Source organism: Scyliorhinus canicula, chromosome 14 (genome assembly GCF_902713615.1).
Source record: "Scyliorhinus canicula chromosome 14, sScyCan1.1, whole genome shotgun sequence".
Taxonomy (NCBI): domain Eukaryota; kingdom Metazoa; phylum Chordata; class Chondrichthyes; order Carcharhiniformes; family Scyliorhinidae; genus Scyliorhinus; species Scyliorhinus canicula.
Window position 1 is genome coordinate 8295600 of NC_052159.1, and position 18778 is coordinate 8314377.

General features: G+C 47.7%; 1 protein-coding gene across 2 annotated transcripts in view; it reads right to left on the reverse strand.

The window, feature by feature from the left end:
* LOC119977662 (kelch-like protein 24) overlaps positions 1-17838 on the reverse strand; it is a 41449-nt gene extending 23611 nt beyond the window's left edge. The window contains exons 1-4 of one of the 2 annotated variants that reach the window (XM_038818827.1): positions 17579-17838; positions 6919-7814; positions 4901-5085; positions 1213-1331 (exon numbers count right to left, since the gene is read on the reverse strand). In XM_038818827.1, the coding sequence (XP_038674755.1) occupies positions 1213-1331; positions 4901-5085; positions 6919-7793 (1179 nt within the window). In that variant the 5' untranslated portion in view covers positions 7794-7814; positions 17579-17838. Of the gene's footprint in view, positions 1-1212; positions 1332-4900; positions 5086-6918; positions 7815-17482 lie in introns of both variants that reach the window. The other variant, XM_038818828.1, reaches the window with a different exon arrangement.
* Between the last annotated feature and the right edge of the window lie 940 nt (positions 17839-18778).

Sequence of the window (18778 nt, forward strand, 5' to 3'; positions counted from 1 at the left end):
TTCACTTTATTATGAGAAAACTTTAACTTTTACATACCGACTGACTGTTTAATGGTTTGAATAGCTGCAGATGGGGAGCGCCGCAAAAGGAGTGTCATCCCAAGGAACGTCCTCCACCTGCGCCCCACCAGCCCAGCACAAGCCCCCGACCCCCACCTCACAGGTAGGAACCCCTCGCCACCCTTGTGGCAATTGTTTGGAGGCGAATCCCGGACTTAATATTTATTTGGAACAGGTAAGTTTCAAGCAGCACATCGGCGCAGTGGTTAGTACTGCTGCTTCATAGCGCCAGGGACCCGGGTTCAATTCCAGCCTCGGGTGACTGTGCGGAGTCTGCACGTTCTCCCCGTGTCTGCGTGGGTTTCCTCCGGGTGCTCCAGTTTCCTCCCATTGTCCAAAGATGTGCTGGTTAGGTGGATTGGCCATGCTAAATTGCCTCTTACTGCCCAGGCACGTGCAGGTAAGATGGAGTTACGGCGATAAAGCAGGAGAGCGGGTGTGGGTACGGTGCTCTTTCAGAGGGTCAGTGCAGACTTGATGGACTGATTGGCCTCCTTCTGCACTGTAGGAATCCTATGATGCAATGACGTGGGTCCATATTGGTAACATATTGGCTAAACCACAATGACAGATTTCCTTCCTTAAAGAGCATTAGTGAACCAGATGGGTTTTGGCGACAATTACTGGGACGAGGACAGCACGGTAGCACAGTGGTTAGCACTGTTCCTTCTCAGCACCAGGAACACGGGTTCGATTCCCAGCTTGGGTCACTGTCTGTGCGGAGTCTGCATGTTCTCCCCGTGTCTGCGTGGGTTTCCTCCGGGTGCTCTGGTTTCCTCACACAAGTCCCGAAAGGCGTGCTTGTTCAGCGAATTGGGTATTCTGAATTCTCCCTCAATGTACCGGAACAGGCGCTGGAATGAGGCGACGAGGGGGTTTTTACAGTAACTTCACTGCAGTGTTAATGTCAGCCGAATTGTGACAATAAAGATTATTATTATTATACTCCAGATTTAGCACCGTGGTGGAATTTGAATTTGCATCACCAGCACAGTGGCCTGGGCCCCTTGATTATAAATCCACTGATATTACTACCACGCCATTATCATCCCCCCCAGGGATTATCAGTAATGAACACTTCTGCTACCAAATTATGGCAGCTATTAGTTAAGAACAATGTCTAGTCAGTATGTCACTCTGTCCAGTCCCTACCTGGCCATGCAGTGTCACCATTCTGTGCCGCCATCTTCCTTTATTTAAAGGAGCCACTCTGACCCAGATATTGAGCAGTGAGTTATACATCCACACATCATTACTGTACAGGTTCCCACCTAGAAAGGAAATCCACACGATATTAATTGCACATCCACCAAATGTGTCAAAACATTTTACAGCCAAAGTAGTAGTTTTGGAAACCCAATTTCACACAGTAGGCTCCCACAACCCTCAATGTAATAATGACCAAATAATCTGTTTCTCTTTGCAATGTCTTTTTAAAAAATGTATTTTATTACAAACATGTATCAAAACAGGTTACAGCGAATAAACACCCAGCAATCTACTATACAGTCTGTACAGATTTTGCCCCTTTTTCAACCCCCCCCCCCCCGCCCCGTCTCCTACGGCGCACAGCCCCCCAAACACGGTCACAAACCTTTCCTCAAACTCCGCTAAAGAGCCCCTTAACTCACACTTTATCTTCTCCAACCGCAGGAAGTCATACAGATCACCCAACCATGCTGCTACCCCCGGTGGCGATGCCGACCGCCACTCCAGCAAAATTCGCCGCCGTGCAATCAGAGAGGTGAAGGCCACGACATCGGCCTTCCTCCTCTCCGTGAGCTCCGGTTTCTCTGAAACCCCAAATATCGCCACCAAAGGGTCCGGGTCCACCTTCTCCTCCACTATCCTGGGTAAGGCCGCGAATACTCTCGCCAGAATCTTCCCAAATTTTTGCAAACCCAAAATATGTGCGCATGATTCGCTGGCCCCCGCCCACACCTCTCACACTCATCTGCTACCCCCTGAAAGAACCCACTCATTCTCGCCCAAGTCATATGCGCCCTGTGCACCACCTTAAACTGTATCCGGCTCATTCTTGCACAAGAGGAGGTCACAGACACCGGAACTCACTCCCCCTCGACAGTTCTACCCTCTCCCTTAGCTCCTCCAGATTGGCAAACCCTTCCTGCAAATACAGATCCCTCAGCTTGACCAGCCCCACTTCTCTCCACTTCCTGTATACACTATCCATCCATCCCCAGCTCAAACCCATGATTCTCGCACAGCAGTGTTAGCACCGACATCCCTTCCACTCTAAAATGCCTCCTCAGCTGATTCCATATCTTCACCGTGGACTGCACCACCGGGCTCTCTGAATACCTACTCGGAGCCATTGGCAACGCTGCCATCACCATAGCCCTCAAACTAGACCCCTTATATCCTAACCCACTCTAGCCCTTCTCCTTCCCACCAACCCCGCACCTTGTCCACATTCGCTGCCCCCCCCCCCCCCCCCCCCCCCGCTGCCTCTGTAGCAGGGTCCTCCCCACCCTCGGCACCTTCCCCGCCCATACAAAGTCAGAAATGATCGTGTCCACTTTCCGAAAAAAGGCCTTTGGTCTAAAGATCGGGAGGGCTTGAAAGATAAACAAGAACCTCGGCAGAATATTCATTTTCACCTCTTGGACCCTCCCTGAACCTATCCCTCGCTACCGTAAATGGCATCCCCCCTAAATTAGCCCGCTGCCCCAGCTCATTAACCGGGAAAACCTCGCTTTTCCCTACATTCAGCTTGTATCCCGAGAACCCTCCAAACCTCCCCAACAGGCCCATAATCCTTCCCATACTCTAACGGATCCAAAACATACAGCAAGAGGTTATCGGTACAGAGCGACACCTGATGCTCCCTCTGTCCCCTCATTATCCCCTGCCACTCTGCCAACCCCCTGAGAGCCATCGCCAATGGCTCTATGGTCAGCGCAGACAGCAGCGGTGTTCTTGCGATGTTGCCGGGGGGATAAATGTTGGCTAGTATGGCGAGGAGAACCCCTCTGCTCTTCATCAAAATAGCGCCATAGGTAATTTTACCTTCACCTAAGAGGGCAGGCAGAGCCGTACTTTGATATCAATTAAAAGACAGAAACCCAGAGTACAGCACTGTCTCGGGACTGTGCTGATGTGCCTGCCTGGGGTTTTGTGTTCAAGTCCTGGAGTGGGCCATGAATCCCAAATCTTGTAACTCAGAGTCAAGACTTCTACCAACTGAGGCAGAGCTGACTGACAACTCACTCAACTAGTGATTTCACATTAGGTAATTTGGACATTCTGAATTCTCCCTCTGTGTACCCGAACAGGCGTCGGAATGTGGCGACGAGGGGATTTTCACAGTAACTTCATTGCAGTGTTAATGTAAGCCTACTTGTGACAATAAAGATTTTTATTATTGGAAACTCTCATGTAACACAATCCCATGTTCCCACACATTTAGATACAGACAGACTCCCATGTTGTCACACACTCACATATAACACACTCCCATGTTCCCAAACATTGACATACAGACATACTCCCATGATCCCATACATTTACACAGACACTCCCATATTCCCACACGTTTACATACAAGCACACTCATGACCCCACACATTTACATACGCACACTCCCAAGTTCCCACACATTCACATACAGACACACTCCCATGTTCCCACACATTTATATTTACACTCTCCCATGTTCTCACACATTCACACACAGACACACTCCAATGTTACCACACATTCACATAAAAATGCACCCATATTCCTGCACATTTACATGCAAACACACTCCCACGTTTTCCACACTTACGTACTGACACACTCCCATGTGCCCACAAATTTACATAGAGACATACTCCCATGTTCCCACACATTTATATATAGATACACACTCCCATGTTGTCCAACACTCACATATAACACACTCCCATGTTGTCACACACTCACATGTAATACACTCCTATGTTGCCACACGCTCACAAATAACTCACTCCCATGTTGTCACACGCTCACATATAACACAATCCCATGTTGCCAGACATTTACATACAGTTGCACTCCCATATTCCCTCACATTTACGTACATACATACTCCCATTAACCCATTATTTTACATACAAACACACTCCCATGTTCCCATACATGTGCATGTTCCCACACATTTACACAGAACACATTCCCATGTTCCCACACATTTGTATACACACACATTCCCATGTTACCAAACATTTACATACAAACACACTCCCATGTTCCCATGCATGTACATGTTCCCACACATTTACACAGGACACGTTCCCATGTTCCCACCCATTTACATACAAACACAGTCCAATGTTCCCATACATGTACATGTTCCCACATATTTACACAGAGCACATTCCCATGTTCCCACACATTTGCATACAAACACACTCCAATGTTCCCACACATTTTCACATAACACTCCCATATTCCCACACATTTACATATAACACATTCCCAAGTTCCCATACATTTGCATACACACACATTCCCATGTTACCAAATATTTACATACAAACACACATCCATGTTCCCATGCATGTACATGTTCCCACACATTTACACAGGGACACATTCCCATGTTCCCACACATTAGCATACGAGCACATTCCCATGTTGCCACACATTTACATACAAACACAATCCAATGTTCCCACACATTTACATGTAACACTCCTATGTTCCCACACATTTACATGTAACACTCCCATGTGCCCACACATTTACATACAGACATACTTGCGTTCCCACACATTCACATTTCAGTGCCACACCCAGGCACAATGACACAGATTGCCACACCCAGGCACAATGAGCCCAGGCTCCTGTTGCTGACCTGAGAGGAAGATGTCATTCTTTAAGGCACACACAGCAAACTCAGATTTTGAGTAGTCTGGTATCTTGGTCAGGTGTGCCCATTCGCCAGTGCCTGGATTGTATTGTTGGGTGTACGGCAGCATAGTGTAACCCTTCCTATCACAGCCTCCCACCATCACGATAACTTCTGCGACGTTCATGAACCTGAGAAAAAAGAAAAGCCTCTGCGGTTAAGGTTAGGTTTCTAGGTGTATCGTCACAGCATTGCTCACCGTAACTCTATTGATCCATGAAATGGGTACAGGAGCAACACACCACCTGGCATATAAAATCACAGACGTGTTCTGGTGCAGAAGGAGGCCATTTGGCCCATCGTGTCTGCACCAGCTTTCCAAGTGAGCCAATTCACTTAGTGCCATTCTCCCCGTTACCCTGCAAACTTTTCCTTTTCAGGATTGCCTTCTAACTTCCTTATGACTACCTCAGACAGCGCATTCCAAGCCCTAACCCGGGCTACGTGAAGAAGCTTTTCCTCAGATCGCTTTTGTTTCTTTTGCCAATTAGTTTAAATTTGTTCCCTTACATTCTCGATCCTTGGCCCTAGTGGGAACAGTTTCCCCCCCCTGTCTACTCTGTCCACTGTGACGGACCCCAGCTCAGGTGAACCTGCTTTCCCACATGCCGGAGTGTGCTGCAGAGTGCCATGTCCTCGGGACATAGCATATTGCAGCGGATTAAGTACTTCTGGAATGTAATTTAACGGGCAGCACGGTAGCACAGTGGTTAGCACTGTTACTTAAAAGCGGCAGAGTCCCAGGTTCGATTGTCGGCTTGGGCCACTGTCTGTGTACTGTATGCTCGTTCTCCCCGTGTCTGCGTGGGTTTCCTCCGGTTTCCTCCCATAGGCCAAAGACGTGCTTGTTAGGTGAACTGGACATTCTGAATTCTCCCTCAGTGTACCCGAACAAGCGATGGAATGTGGCGACTAGGGGCTTTTCACAGTAACTTAATTGCAGTGTTAATGTAAGCCTACTTGTGACAATAAAGATTATTATTATAACCAGTACTGCCATGCAGAAACTGCTGCAATTAATTTTGTACATAGCCAGTTCCCACAAACAGTAACATGGTGCAATGACCAGATACCTGGTTTGCAATCGATGTTTGTTGAGGGATAAATTGAGAACATTTCTGCTTCTTTTCAAAATAGTGCCTCGGGATTCATTAGCGTCCGCCTGCAGGAGGAGATGGGATCTCGCGTAAAGTCTCGCCCAAAAGACGGTCTGTTACGGTTAGACACGTTGGTTTCCGATCTCTGGAATAGATCTTGCTGGAGGCAATGGTCTTTCCTGCGAAACTATTTTATTTACAATACTAACTGTACAAAGGGTTACAGAACACCAGGGGCATGGTAGCACAGTGGATAGCACTGCTGCCTCACAGCACCAGGGACCCGGGTTCGATTCCTGCTGTGGGTGACTGTCGGTATGGAGTTTGCACTTCCTCCCGTGTCTGCGTGGGTTTCCGCCGGTTCCTTCCCACAGTCCAAAAATGTGCAGATTAGGTGGATTGGTCATGATAAATTATCCCTTAGTCTCCAAAAGGTGAGGTGGGATTACTGGGTTATGGGGATATGGTGTAGGCGTACGCTTACGTCGGGTGCTCTTTCCAAGGGTCAGTGCGGACCCGATGGGCTGAATGGCCTCCTTCTGCACTATAAATTCTCTGATTCCTCCATGACCAGAACATAGCTACAGCTCCTTGCTTAGTCACTTCTCACTCACCTTCTCTCGCTAAGTGACATCATTATGACATTGTTCCTCATGCACGCACACAGAATCACAGAATTATTACAGCACAGAAGGATGGCATTTTGCTCTCTGTGTCTGCACTGACTCTCCTAATGTTGGTATTATGTGCTCAAGGGACTGTTGGACTGAAGGAGGGGGGGGGGGGGGGGATTGAACAGATGACCTCTGACCGGGATTCTATGCATTGAGCCAAGGCTGAAGTGTTTAACAAAAAGATCCAACTTACTTCCTTGGTCTGGCCCTTGGAGACATTATCTCATTGCCAAAGATATGATACCTCCTCGCTTCTTGAAGCAAGGGCAAGCATTCCTTACAGCTCAGAATAAGCTCATCTGTTTCAACTTTCTCGACAAAATATATCTGATCCAGTAAGGGAATTCGAACTCGCTCTAACAGCTCTTTCAGCGCTCGTCTCCTATTGGACACATCATGGCGGACCCAATGCATCACAGCTTCGAAGACGGTCTCCTCCTTTGTAACAGCCAAGAAGTCGCTAGTCAACTGGTCGCACAGGTCATCCTTGGACAATTGCAAAAATTCTTCATGCTGGATCACATCCGGAAAACGTTCCAGGAGAAACCTTTTGCTCTTCTCGGACAAAGCTTGGATGGAGAAGAGGTTGGCAAAACTCAAGAAACCCAAGCAGTTACAAGGGGCCAGCTGGTTCTCCAAGAACTCCACACAACCTTGTCGGAGAGCTGAGACCTGGAAAAGGTCAGACGCCTCCAACAGACTCTGGACGTTGTCCTCTCGGATGTCCACCCTTCCTCCGTACATATAGTCTATCACACAATCCATGGCGTCTGCAGAGATCCCTTTGATGTCCACTGTGTCCTGTTGTCTTTCCTGGAGATCATTGCTAAACATTCCCCGGAAGTAGACGCTGTTAGCAGAGAGTGTGGCTCGATGACAGTGAAACTCATTCCCCTCAATCCGAAGCACAATATCAGTGAAGAGTCTGCTTTTACGAAAAGTGTTCAGGTTGCTTAAGACATCTTCAGCGTGGCATGTCTTGGGGTTAATATCTGTGGTAGGGGTTTTGTTGGCTATTTGTGTTTCTCTTTCTGTGTGTTCTGGAACTGTGCTTCCGAATCCCATCATTGGCTGGAACGATCTTCCTTCCTAGACAATTGAAATATATGTAATGAGTAAAGTTGCTCCGGTTAATTGGGATAATTAACAATCCCACTCACGAGATACTCTTAAACCCCCCCCAAGATGTTCCTATGTCTTTCACTAAGAACCTAAGGTGGCCATTCAGCCCATCTTACCTGTGCTAGCTCTTTGAAAGACCTATCCAAGCAGCTTGATTCCCTTCTCTTTCCCTGTATTTAGCCCTATGGCTTCGTCAGAAGATGGCGCTGGGGCGAGGCGACTGTCTGCGAGCTCTCCCCAACAGATCCACTTTTTACTTAACTTATACTCGTTCTAATCTTTTATTCCCTTTTCTTCCCATGTACTTAATGATCTGTTGAGCTGCTCGCAGAAAAATACTTTTCACTGTACCTCGGTACACGTGACAATACACAAATCCAATCCAATCCAATATTTTTACCCATTCAAGTATTTTTCCAACTTTCTTTCGAAAGGTTCTTCTGAATCTGTTTCTACCACACCTTCAGGGCGCCTTCTAGATTCACAACAACTCAGTGAGTTTAAAAGACATCTGCACAATTTTCCTTTGGCTCTTTTGATTTTCAATCAGCTATAAAAACAGAAAAAGCTGGATAAACTCAGCATCATCTGTGGAGAGAGAAACAGAGTTAACGTTTCGAGTCTAATGTGACTCTTCTGCAAAACCGGTTCTGTAGTATTTTGTTTTTATCTTCAATCAGTTGTTTGGTGGCACAGAATTTGAATATTGCTGAAAAGAGAGAAATGCTGTCAAAGTTTTTGTCTTGCACTCATCACGACAAATGCAAGAATGCCAAATTTAAAACAATCGCAAAGGGTCATCTCCTCTCCACGGTCATCAATGCCGCCTCAGAGGAGGGAGGAGGTCGCAAACCTCAATGTGACCTCTGCCACCCCATCGGGGGTCCTGACCCACAGTTTGGGAATTGCTGCTGTCAGACAATTTGAGGCCTCTGACGATCGTGAAAGACGTTATATAAATGTGAGCCTTACTTTCGATCTCCTCTTCTCCTTACAATCTATAAAGGTTTATAAAAGCCCGCCCACAGCATCGCTTTGCCACTTCTTTCTCTCCCCTTCCAACCTACTTTTTCCTACTGTGTTTAACTTTACAGAGTGTGGCTGTTCAACACAATCTCACAGCATGAGCGGGAAAGATTCCCAATAGTTTCTGTCTTGTAGGCCACCTTTTATAAAGAAAGTGTCCTCTGTCTGATCTATTGATCACAAGGATTGGTTCGACAGAGCCTGAATTTGCTGCAGGCACTGGTAGGTGTACATTCCAGCTTGGTGTGCAATCCAGTTGTGTATTAATCATCACTTGTTCTCCCAAAATTAAAACTTCCTACAGCTCCATTTCCAAATGAGTGTACTTTGGTCCCAGAGGTGACATGTTCATTTATCAATGGAATAGAGGAACAGATGGCCACCCGCCCCTTTTGGCCTGTTCAATTAGATCCTGTGTGATGTGTATCTCAACTCCGTCTACCCTTCGAGTTCTGTAACCCCTAATATCCTAAAGCCTTTGCCCAACAACAATTTAGCAATCTCAGTTTTGAGCGGTTGAATAAACTCGGTTTGTTCTCACTGGAACAACGGAGGTTGAGGGGTGACCAGATAGCGGTCTACAAAATTATGAGGGGCATAGACAGAGTGGATCGTCAGAGGCTTTTCCCCAGGGTAGAGGGGTCAATTACTAGGGGGCATAGGTTTAAGGTGCGAGGGGCAAGGTTTAGAGTAGATGTACGAGGCAAGTTTTTTTACACAGAGGCTAGTGGGAGCCTGGAACTCGCTGCCGGAGGAGGTGGTGGAAGCAGGGACGATAGTGACGTTTAAGGGGCATCTTGACAAATACATGAATAGGATGGGAATAGAGTTAGGGTTAGGACCTAGGAAGTGTAGAAGATTGTAGTTTAGTCGGGCAGCATGGTCAGCATGGGCTTGGAGGGCCGAAGGGCCCGTTCCTGTGCTGTACTTTTCTTTGTTCTTTTCTTTTAAATATCCGATTGACCACCAGCCTCAACAACATTTTTCAGGGCGAGAGAGTGCCAGATTTCCACTCCCCTCTTTTGAACTGTTACGATCCTGGATGAGGCCCCAACAGTGGCTAGCACACTGGACAGAAAACCCAATATCTTATTTTTATTTTGTAAGACTGTGGGGAAAGGATACCTCACTCCAGGAGTGATTGCACGAAAAATAGGGACGTGGTAGATTAAAACAAATTTTATTACTAACACAGTATTAAAATATCTATAACATCACACCAGAAAATAGTTTACAATTACCCCTTAAACAATGCTAATCAGTACAGCGACACAATAACCCTTAATTGTTATCTTTATTCCCACTCAAACAACAAAACAAACATCTCAGCCCTCAATCCACTGTTCATTACCATTAGCACTCAGGAATACCTGCTTTACAGAGATGTCTTTTGACACTGCTTTAAAGAAAAGACCTGACTCCTGTCAGAACCATGCAAGAAATCTGGCTCTATTTCTTAGGGCTGGTTTAGCACAGTGGGCTAAATAGCTTGCTTGTAATGCAGAACAATGCCAGCAGCGCGTGTTCAATTCCCGTACCAGCCTCCCTGAACAGGCGCCGGAATGTGGCGACTAGGGGCTTTTCACAGTAACTTCATTGAAGCCTACTTGTGACAATAAGCAATTTTTTATTATTATTCCGAAGCTGCTTCAGCTCGTTTCAGCTCACCTGCTAATCAGACAAGTCTGAACTGCTTAGACAGAAACTGCTAATCTATCTACAGGCATATCTTTTAACTGAACAGAGACGTATGACTTCTGTTCACATCTCCAACCAACTCACAACGAAAACACTGCTGCTGTGCAAAATGCCTGATACCTTAGCTCCACTCAGTAACTACGTCGCCGTACCAAGCTGAAATCTAAGTAACTCCTCAGGGAACCCCCCCTTAATCCAAACAAACTGCATTAGCCCAAGCTTTTTACAATGCCTTAGTTGCATCCCTGGCTCCCAACCTTTCAAACCAGGATTCTTTAAAACATGACCACAGCAGTCAAACACACTCTAACCCAGGATATTAACCCTTACAGCACCAAATACCTATAATACACTACATCTGAAATGCCCATATTCATCACAGAATTGCTTCCTGACATTGCCCCTGACTGGCCCAATTCAGGTTATGCCGCCTTGTTGCAGATCACCCCACCAGAGGAAATTGCTTTCTAATCCATAAATCATTGCAAACAACCTGAATCTTCTGTACTCCTGCCCTGTCCATGCAACCTGTCCTCACAATTTAAACCGTTAACCTCAGGATCGTTCTGACGAAGCTGGCTTTTACCCCCTCCAAGATCAGTATTCACCTGGTGAAGCACGGTACATGGAACAGAATACAGTGCTCCAGATTTGACCAGGCCCAAGCTTTAGACAACTGAAGCATAACTTACACCCGTTTGTATTTCAGCCCTCCCGAGGTAAACACTGACTTTCCATTCACCTTTCTTAACTGATTACTTATTCGTGCCCTCCAAATAATGGACACGGAAATCCCTCAGCTCATCCACGCTTCCTCCCCCCACTAGAAAAGAACATCGAGTACCACGTAAAACATGAAGTTGATTTGGCTATGAGCCCACGTTGTGAAATCAGCAAAGATCAAATGCACATGAAGGAGAGTGTTTGTAACATAGCCAGACTCTCCTCCTGCCCCAGGTCACCTGTATTAACAGGTTCCATGCCAGTTGCTGAAGCCGAAACTAAGACACTGAGTTTTTCTTTATTGAGAGCATTTACTGACTTGTTCCGTCTCACAGCTCTTTCCAATTCAGCCCAGTGTCCCAGCAGTCCCCTATTTACATGTTATTTTCATAAACCAGTATATTAAATAAAAATAATCTAATAAAAACCTATTTTTATGCACTCAAAGACAATTAGTACCCATCACCGGTTTCTATTAACCTCAACAATGTAATTGACGTTAACAAAATTAACAATGTAATTGATAAGACATTGGCAATCTGTTGCTGAAATCCTCATCCACGTCTTTGGTTCTTCTAGGCTTGACTCTTGCCAATATTCTCCTGGAAAACCCCCCATTTTTCACCTTCCGTAAACTTGAGCTCATTCATAACTGTGCTATCGATATACCAACTTTCACCAAGTCCATATCACCCACCGCCCGTGTGCTTGCTGAACTACATCAGCTCCCGAACTGACAAGGGCCATTGACCAGAGACGTTGGGCCGGATTATACAGGGGTGGGTCTGGGGGGGGGGGGGGGGGGGGGGGGGTCTCTTCTGCGTCGCCTCTTTGAGGGAGCGCCTACCACTTTAAGTGCCACTCAGGCATTTGAGAGGACTAAGCCTGGCCTCCCCTGGGATCAAGGACCCGGGGAGTCCCACCCAATCAGAGGCCGGCAGCTCTATTTAATGGCAGTGCCACTGATGAAGTGCGATCTGTTGCTGGTACCACACTCACCTGAGGCCAAGTACCATCATTACAATCCAGGCCAGCGTTAAGTGATGTCGGGAGGGGTGAGCAGCAAGAACTCAGAGCGACCGCCGCCCCCACCCTTAGGCACCGAGTGCTTTTGAATGAGATCCCCCCCCCCAATGTCTCTCTTAGCAACCCCCCCCCCCCGCCCCTCCCCATCACCACCACCCATCCCTGCAACTTGGGAGTCTAACTTGGGTGGAATTCTCCGACCTCCCATCCTTGCGTATCTCGTCGGCGGGAATCAGCGCTGCGTTCGCTGGCGGTGGAATTGTGTGCTCCTGTTGCTGTCAATGAGAATTCCCATTGAAACTACCCCACGCTCCCGGGTCCGGGGGGGGGGGGGGGGGGGGGGGGGGGGGGCACTTCTGGTGAGACCCGAGAATCCTGCCGCCAGCGAACAGCAGGAGAATTCCGACCATTAATCCGGAGAGGATATTTTACAAGACACAACACAGCCCAGAATCCAGCACAGCGCAGAGTAATCATTATTCCCCAGATTCACTTAGAGAAGACCAGCAAACATTCACGGTAGCATGGTGGTTAGCATAAATGCTTCAGAGCTCCAGGGTCCCAGATTCGATTCCCGGCTGGGTCACTATCTGTGCGGAGTCTGCACGTCCTCCCCGTGTCTGCGTGGGTTTCCTCCGGGTGCTCCGGTTTCCTCCCACAGTCCAAAGATGTGCGGGTTAGGTGGATTGGCCATGCTAAATTGCCCGTAGTGTCCTAAAAAGTAAGGTTAAGGGGGGGGTTGTTGGGTTATGGGTATAGGGTGGATACGTGGGTTTGAGTAGGGTGATCATTGCTCGGCACAACATCGAGAGCCGAAGGGCCTGTTCTGTGCTGTACTGTTCTATGTTCTATGTTCTATAAGAGTAGGGACTCCGAGGACAAAAGGAAGGCCAGGATAATGGTCTCATGGTGCATGCCTCCCTCCACAGACAAATCCACTCATTCGAAACCTAACTCAGCCTCCAAAGACCTCCAGGTAAAGAAAGTGTATCTCGAGCTTAGGTGAAAAACCTCTCCTTTTTTTTAAACAAACAATTTTATTGAGGTATTTTGTGGCATTGTAAACAGTTACAGATTACAGAAAAATGCAAACATTAACCAAAAAAACCAACATTTCAACCATCCCATAATGCACATACCCGCTCCTCACCCACTTCTTCAAGACGTTCCTCAAAACCTACTCCTTTGACCCAAGTTTCCGGTCCCCTACCCTATTGTGTCGGACGTGTCAACATTTGTTTGGAAACATTCGCGAGAATTGACTTGGGACCTATTCGTTATGGGAACGGTGCTATATAAATGCAGGTTGTTGTCCTTTATATCCCTACATTGGCCCAAATGAATCTTTCACTAATTTAAACATGCAATCCCTGACTGCCAAATGTGTTCTGGGCTTATTGCTTTGTTACGGGACCCACTCAATCTGGGTAGGCTGACATGTCAGTCAGAAATGAACCAGCAAAGCTCTGTCCACAGCTGTTCACTGTACAGCGATTATGAGTCAGAAAATCTATCACTGTCTGCAGATGTAATCAGGCAGTGGCATCGCTCTATTTATTAGGGGCACAACACTGTTATTGCTGCCTTGGTCTGCAGCTGGAATTTAATTTTCATGTTACTGGTGAACTCGGGAGCAAAGATTTTCAATTAAATAGCAATTTTGTCACATTATTTATGAAGCGTTCACACTTCTCATCATCAAATGGAATCACAACAGAAGGAGGCCATTCAGCCCATCAATTCTCTGCTGCTTCTTTGGTCGGGCTACTTTTAATCCTTCATTGAATGTGAGCAAAGCCAGCATTTATTGCCCATCCCTAATTGCCCCTTGAGAAGGTGGTGGTGAGCTGCCTTCTTGAACCACTGCAGTCCATCCGGTGTAGGTGCACCCACAGTGCTGTTAGGGAGGGAGTTCCAGGGTTTTGACCCAAGGATGGTGAAGGAACGGCGATGCATTTCCAAGTCAGGATGGTGTACGGCTTGGAGGGGAACTTGCAGGTGATGGTGTTCCCAGGTATCTGCTGCCCTTGTCCATCTGGGTGGTGGAGGGTGGAAGTTTGGAAAGTGCTGTCAACGGTGCCTTGGTGAGTTGCTGCAATGCATCTTGTAGATGGTACGCACGGCTGATATTGTGCGTCATTGGTGGAGGGAATGATGCTGGCTGGGGTGCAAATCAAGTGGGCCGCTTTGCCCTAGACTGTGTCAAACATTTTGAGTGTTGTTGGAGCTGGGCTTATTCAGGAATGTGGATGGCATTCCATCACATTCCGGTGCCTTGTAGAATTTGGGGAGTCAGGAGATGAGCAACTCGCCTCAGAACTCCCGGCTTCTGACCTGCTCTTGTAGCCACAGTATTTATATGGCTGGGACCAGTTCAGTTTCTGATCAATGGTAACCCACAGGATAGCGGGGGATTCAGTAATGGTAATGCCATTGAATATCAAGGGCGATGATCCTGGACCAGACCCCAACAGTTGCTAGGATACTGGGCAGAATGTTTTATTTGAATTTTGTGTGAGGAATGGCTACCTCTCTCCAGGAGTGATTTCACACACAATAAGGATATGGTAGATTAAAACAAATTTTATTACTAAGACAGTATTAAAAAAAACAGTGGCATATTAATCCAGAGACCCAGGGCACTTGGGTTCAAATCCTGCCAGGGCAGATGGTGGAATTTGAGTTCAATAAAAATATGGAATTAAAAGATTAATGACCATGAAACCATCGTCGATTGTTGTAAAAACCCATATGGTTCACTAATGTCCTTTAGGGGAGGAAATCTGCCGTCCTTACCCGGTCTGGCCTACATGTGACTGCAGACCCACAGCAACGTGGTTGATTCTTAACTGCCCTCACGGTAGCATGGTGGTTAGCATCAATGCTTCACAGCTCCAGGGTCCCAGGTTCGATTCCCGGCTGGGTCACTGTCTGTGTGGAGTCTGCACGTCCTCCCTGTGTGTGCGTGGGTTTCCTCCGGGTGCTCCGGTTTCCTCCCACAGTCCAAAGATGTGTGGGTTAGGTGGATTGGCCATGCTAAATTGCCCGTAGTGTAAGGTTAATGGGGGGATTGTTGGGTTACGGGTATACGGGTTACGTGGGTTTAAGTAGGGTGATCATTGCTCGGCACAACATTGAGGGCCGAAGGGCCTGTTCTGTGCTGTTCTATGTTCTATGTTCTATGCCCGCTGAAATAGCCGAGCGAGACACCCAGTTCAAAGGCAATTAGGGATGGGCAACAAATGCGGGCCTTGACAACCCCATCCTATGGAAGAATAAACATTTTTTTCTTCATCTCTCTTTTAGTTCTTTTGCCAATTATCTTAAATCAGTGTCCTCTGGTTATCAACCCTTCTGCCGCAGGAAAGTTTCTCCTTATTTATTCACTCCATACCGTGCATTCTCCATGGCAACACCTTGGAGCAATCAGAGTCAACTTGCCAGCCAATCAGCACCATTTTCTCATGCAGCGGAAATTGTTGCTCCTTTTGAAATTTGGCATTCTTGCATCTGTCCTGACGGGTGCAAGATAGAAAGCTTCGACGTCATGTCTCCCTTTTCCACAACGATTGGGAAGGTTCTTTTATATCCACCTGGGCAGGAAGACGGCGACTCCATTTCGGGTCTCATTTGAACGGCAGCACCTCCAACAATGTGGAGGTCCCTCAGTATTCACTGAGAGTGTCACCCTGGAGTAGGTACTGAAGTCACCTGGAATTGGCGGGATGGGGGAGGAGTCCAACCCGGGGGGGCGGGGGGGGCGGTAATCCACAACCTGCTGACTGCCCATTCATAGATCATAGAATTTACAGTGTAGAAGGAGGCCATTCGGCCCATCGACTCTGCACCTGCCCTTAGAAAGAGCACCCTACTTAAGAACAAAGAACAAAGAAAATTACAGCACAGGAAAAGGCCCTTCGGCCCTCCCAGCCTGCACCGATCCCGATCCTTTATCTAAACCTAAATCTTAACTTAAGCCCACACCTCCATCCTATCCCCAGAATAGGGGCTTTTCACAGTAACTTCATTTGAAGCCTACTTGTGACAATAAGCGATTTTCATTTAATTTCATTTCAGTAGCCCAGTAACCCCACCTAACCTGCACATCTTTGGACACTAAGGGCAATTTAGCACGGCCAATCCACCTAACCTGCACATTTTTGGACTGTTGATAGGAAACCGGAGCACCCGGAGCAAACCCACGCAGACACGGGGAGAAAGTGTAAACTCCGCACAGTCACCCGAGGCTAGAATTGAACCCGGGTCCCTCGAGTTGTGAGTGTGCTAACCACTGTGCCACCGTCACCCACGGCTAACAACAGAACTGCTGACAGAGGGCCTCACAAGTCTCTCCCTGTGCGCCCCCCCCCCCCCCCTCCCAATCCCACCACCAGCTCTGCCACCCACTCTCTCAGGGGCACAGACACACTTGTGTTAAAAAACTAAATGGGCGAGTGACACCATTGTTGGCCTTCAGCTGTCAGACTCTGTGAATCGGTGCCAGGCCTGGGGTTAAGGGGGGAGTGAGGGAAACCGAGCAGCTAATTTATCACTGTTCAGCAAAAGGAGGATTAATCTTGGATAGGGATCAGGGCTGGGACCCAGACAGTAACAGGATTGGTTAGAAGATGAGGTGGGCACAGGAGTCAGTGGCCCTGTTCCCCTAGACAATGAAGTTGGACCAGGTTGGCAGTCTGCTTAAGAGGGAGCTGGATGACAGCATGACACATGAGAAAAAGCTCCATCTCGTCCTTTTGTCTGCTCGATCAGAGACTGGTACTGAGCAGAACATTTGAACACACACACAAAACACTGACACTCAAAAAACAAACACCAGGCAATTATCTTAACCTAGCCGGTTGAATGCGGATATGAAAATGCAACAGACTGACAAGGTTAAGCTTGGCAAACCGAATTCCACTTCAGTTAATGTTCTGCATCTGACGCCTCTCTCCTCCAAGAATCAGCCCCCACCACACACACCTCAGCCCCCAACCACTTCAGCACCAATTTAAATGGCAAATGATTTTAAAATGGACATAGGGTGAAGGAAATGGCTTTTTTTTTAAAGAATCATTCTAATAAAGTTTCGGTCTCATTGCTCTCTATTGAACACAGAAAAGTGTAACAAAAGTAGGAGTGAGAACGGTAGCGAAATTTACCAATTGACAGTGGAATTGACCAACACGGCTAGGTGCCGATGTCCTTCCAGTTTGCGAACCTTTCCCGTTTGTAATCCGCTTCTCTCTGTGACTCACCTCCTATGCCTGAATCCTCCTGTGCGGAAACCTTGTGCACAAACTCCCCACTCCGCAATCCTCGCTCTTTGCAGCCAGTTCTGTTTATAAATGTGACCCCAGCGGTGCTTGCATCAGTCACCGCTCACTCCGCCTCCCTGGCGCTGCTCCGATCATTGTTTCCTGGAGACACCCTGTGATTTGACATTTGTTCTGGAAGATCCTCATGATCAGGAATGTGGGGATTGGCTTTCGTTTTTAAGAATCCCTTCTCTTGCATTTCCTCCCTCTCGGGGTACTCTGCCCTCCCAAATCCACCTAACCCCATTTGGTCCTGGATACAGCTCCCCTCTGTGCCTCTCTTTCAATCCCTGAAGTGCAGAAGGAGGCCATTCGGCCCATCAAGTCCTGGGACTTCCCTCCCTAACAGCGCCGTGGGTGTACCTGCACCTCAGGGGCTGCCGCGTGTTCAGGAAGGCAGCTCACCCATCACCTTCGGAAGGGCAACCAGGTGAGGAAGGAGCTGCGCTCCGAAAGCTTGTGTTTGAAACAAACCTGTTGGACTTTAACCTGGTGTTGTAAGACTTCTTACTGTGCTCACCCCAGTCCAACGCCGGCATCTCCACATCATTCACACAGAGTGGTGAGCCTGTGGAATTCATTACCACAGGAAGTAGTTGATGCTAAAACTTTGAATATATTCAAGAGGCAGCTAGATACAGCACTTGGGGAGAATGGGATCAAAGGCGATGGGGAGAAAGCAGGATTAGTCTGTTGAATTGGATGATCAGCCATGATGGTAATGAATGGTGGAGCAGGCTTGAAGGGTCAAAAGGCCTCCTCCTGCTCCTACCTTCTATGTAACTTGCGATGGGCAATAAATTCTGGCCTAACCAGCGACACCCACCGACCCTCCGAAAGAGCACTCGATGTAGGTCCACTCCCCCCCGCCCTATCCCTGTAACCTCGCACATTGATCATGGCCATCCACCGAACCGGCACACCTTTGGACACTATCGGCACAACCCAACGCAATGCCGCACCGGAAAAGCAGTCGCCGCGGCTCAGAGCAGCCAATACAAAATAGAGGACCCCGCTCCCCGGATCTACCCGGCTCGCAACAGCTCACGTGAGCTAAGAGATCTCGCGAGACATTGCGCTGTAAATCCCACCCATTGTGGGTGGGATCACTTTTTAGCAAATGTGCATATTACAGCGAGA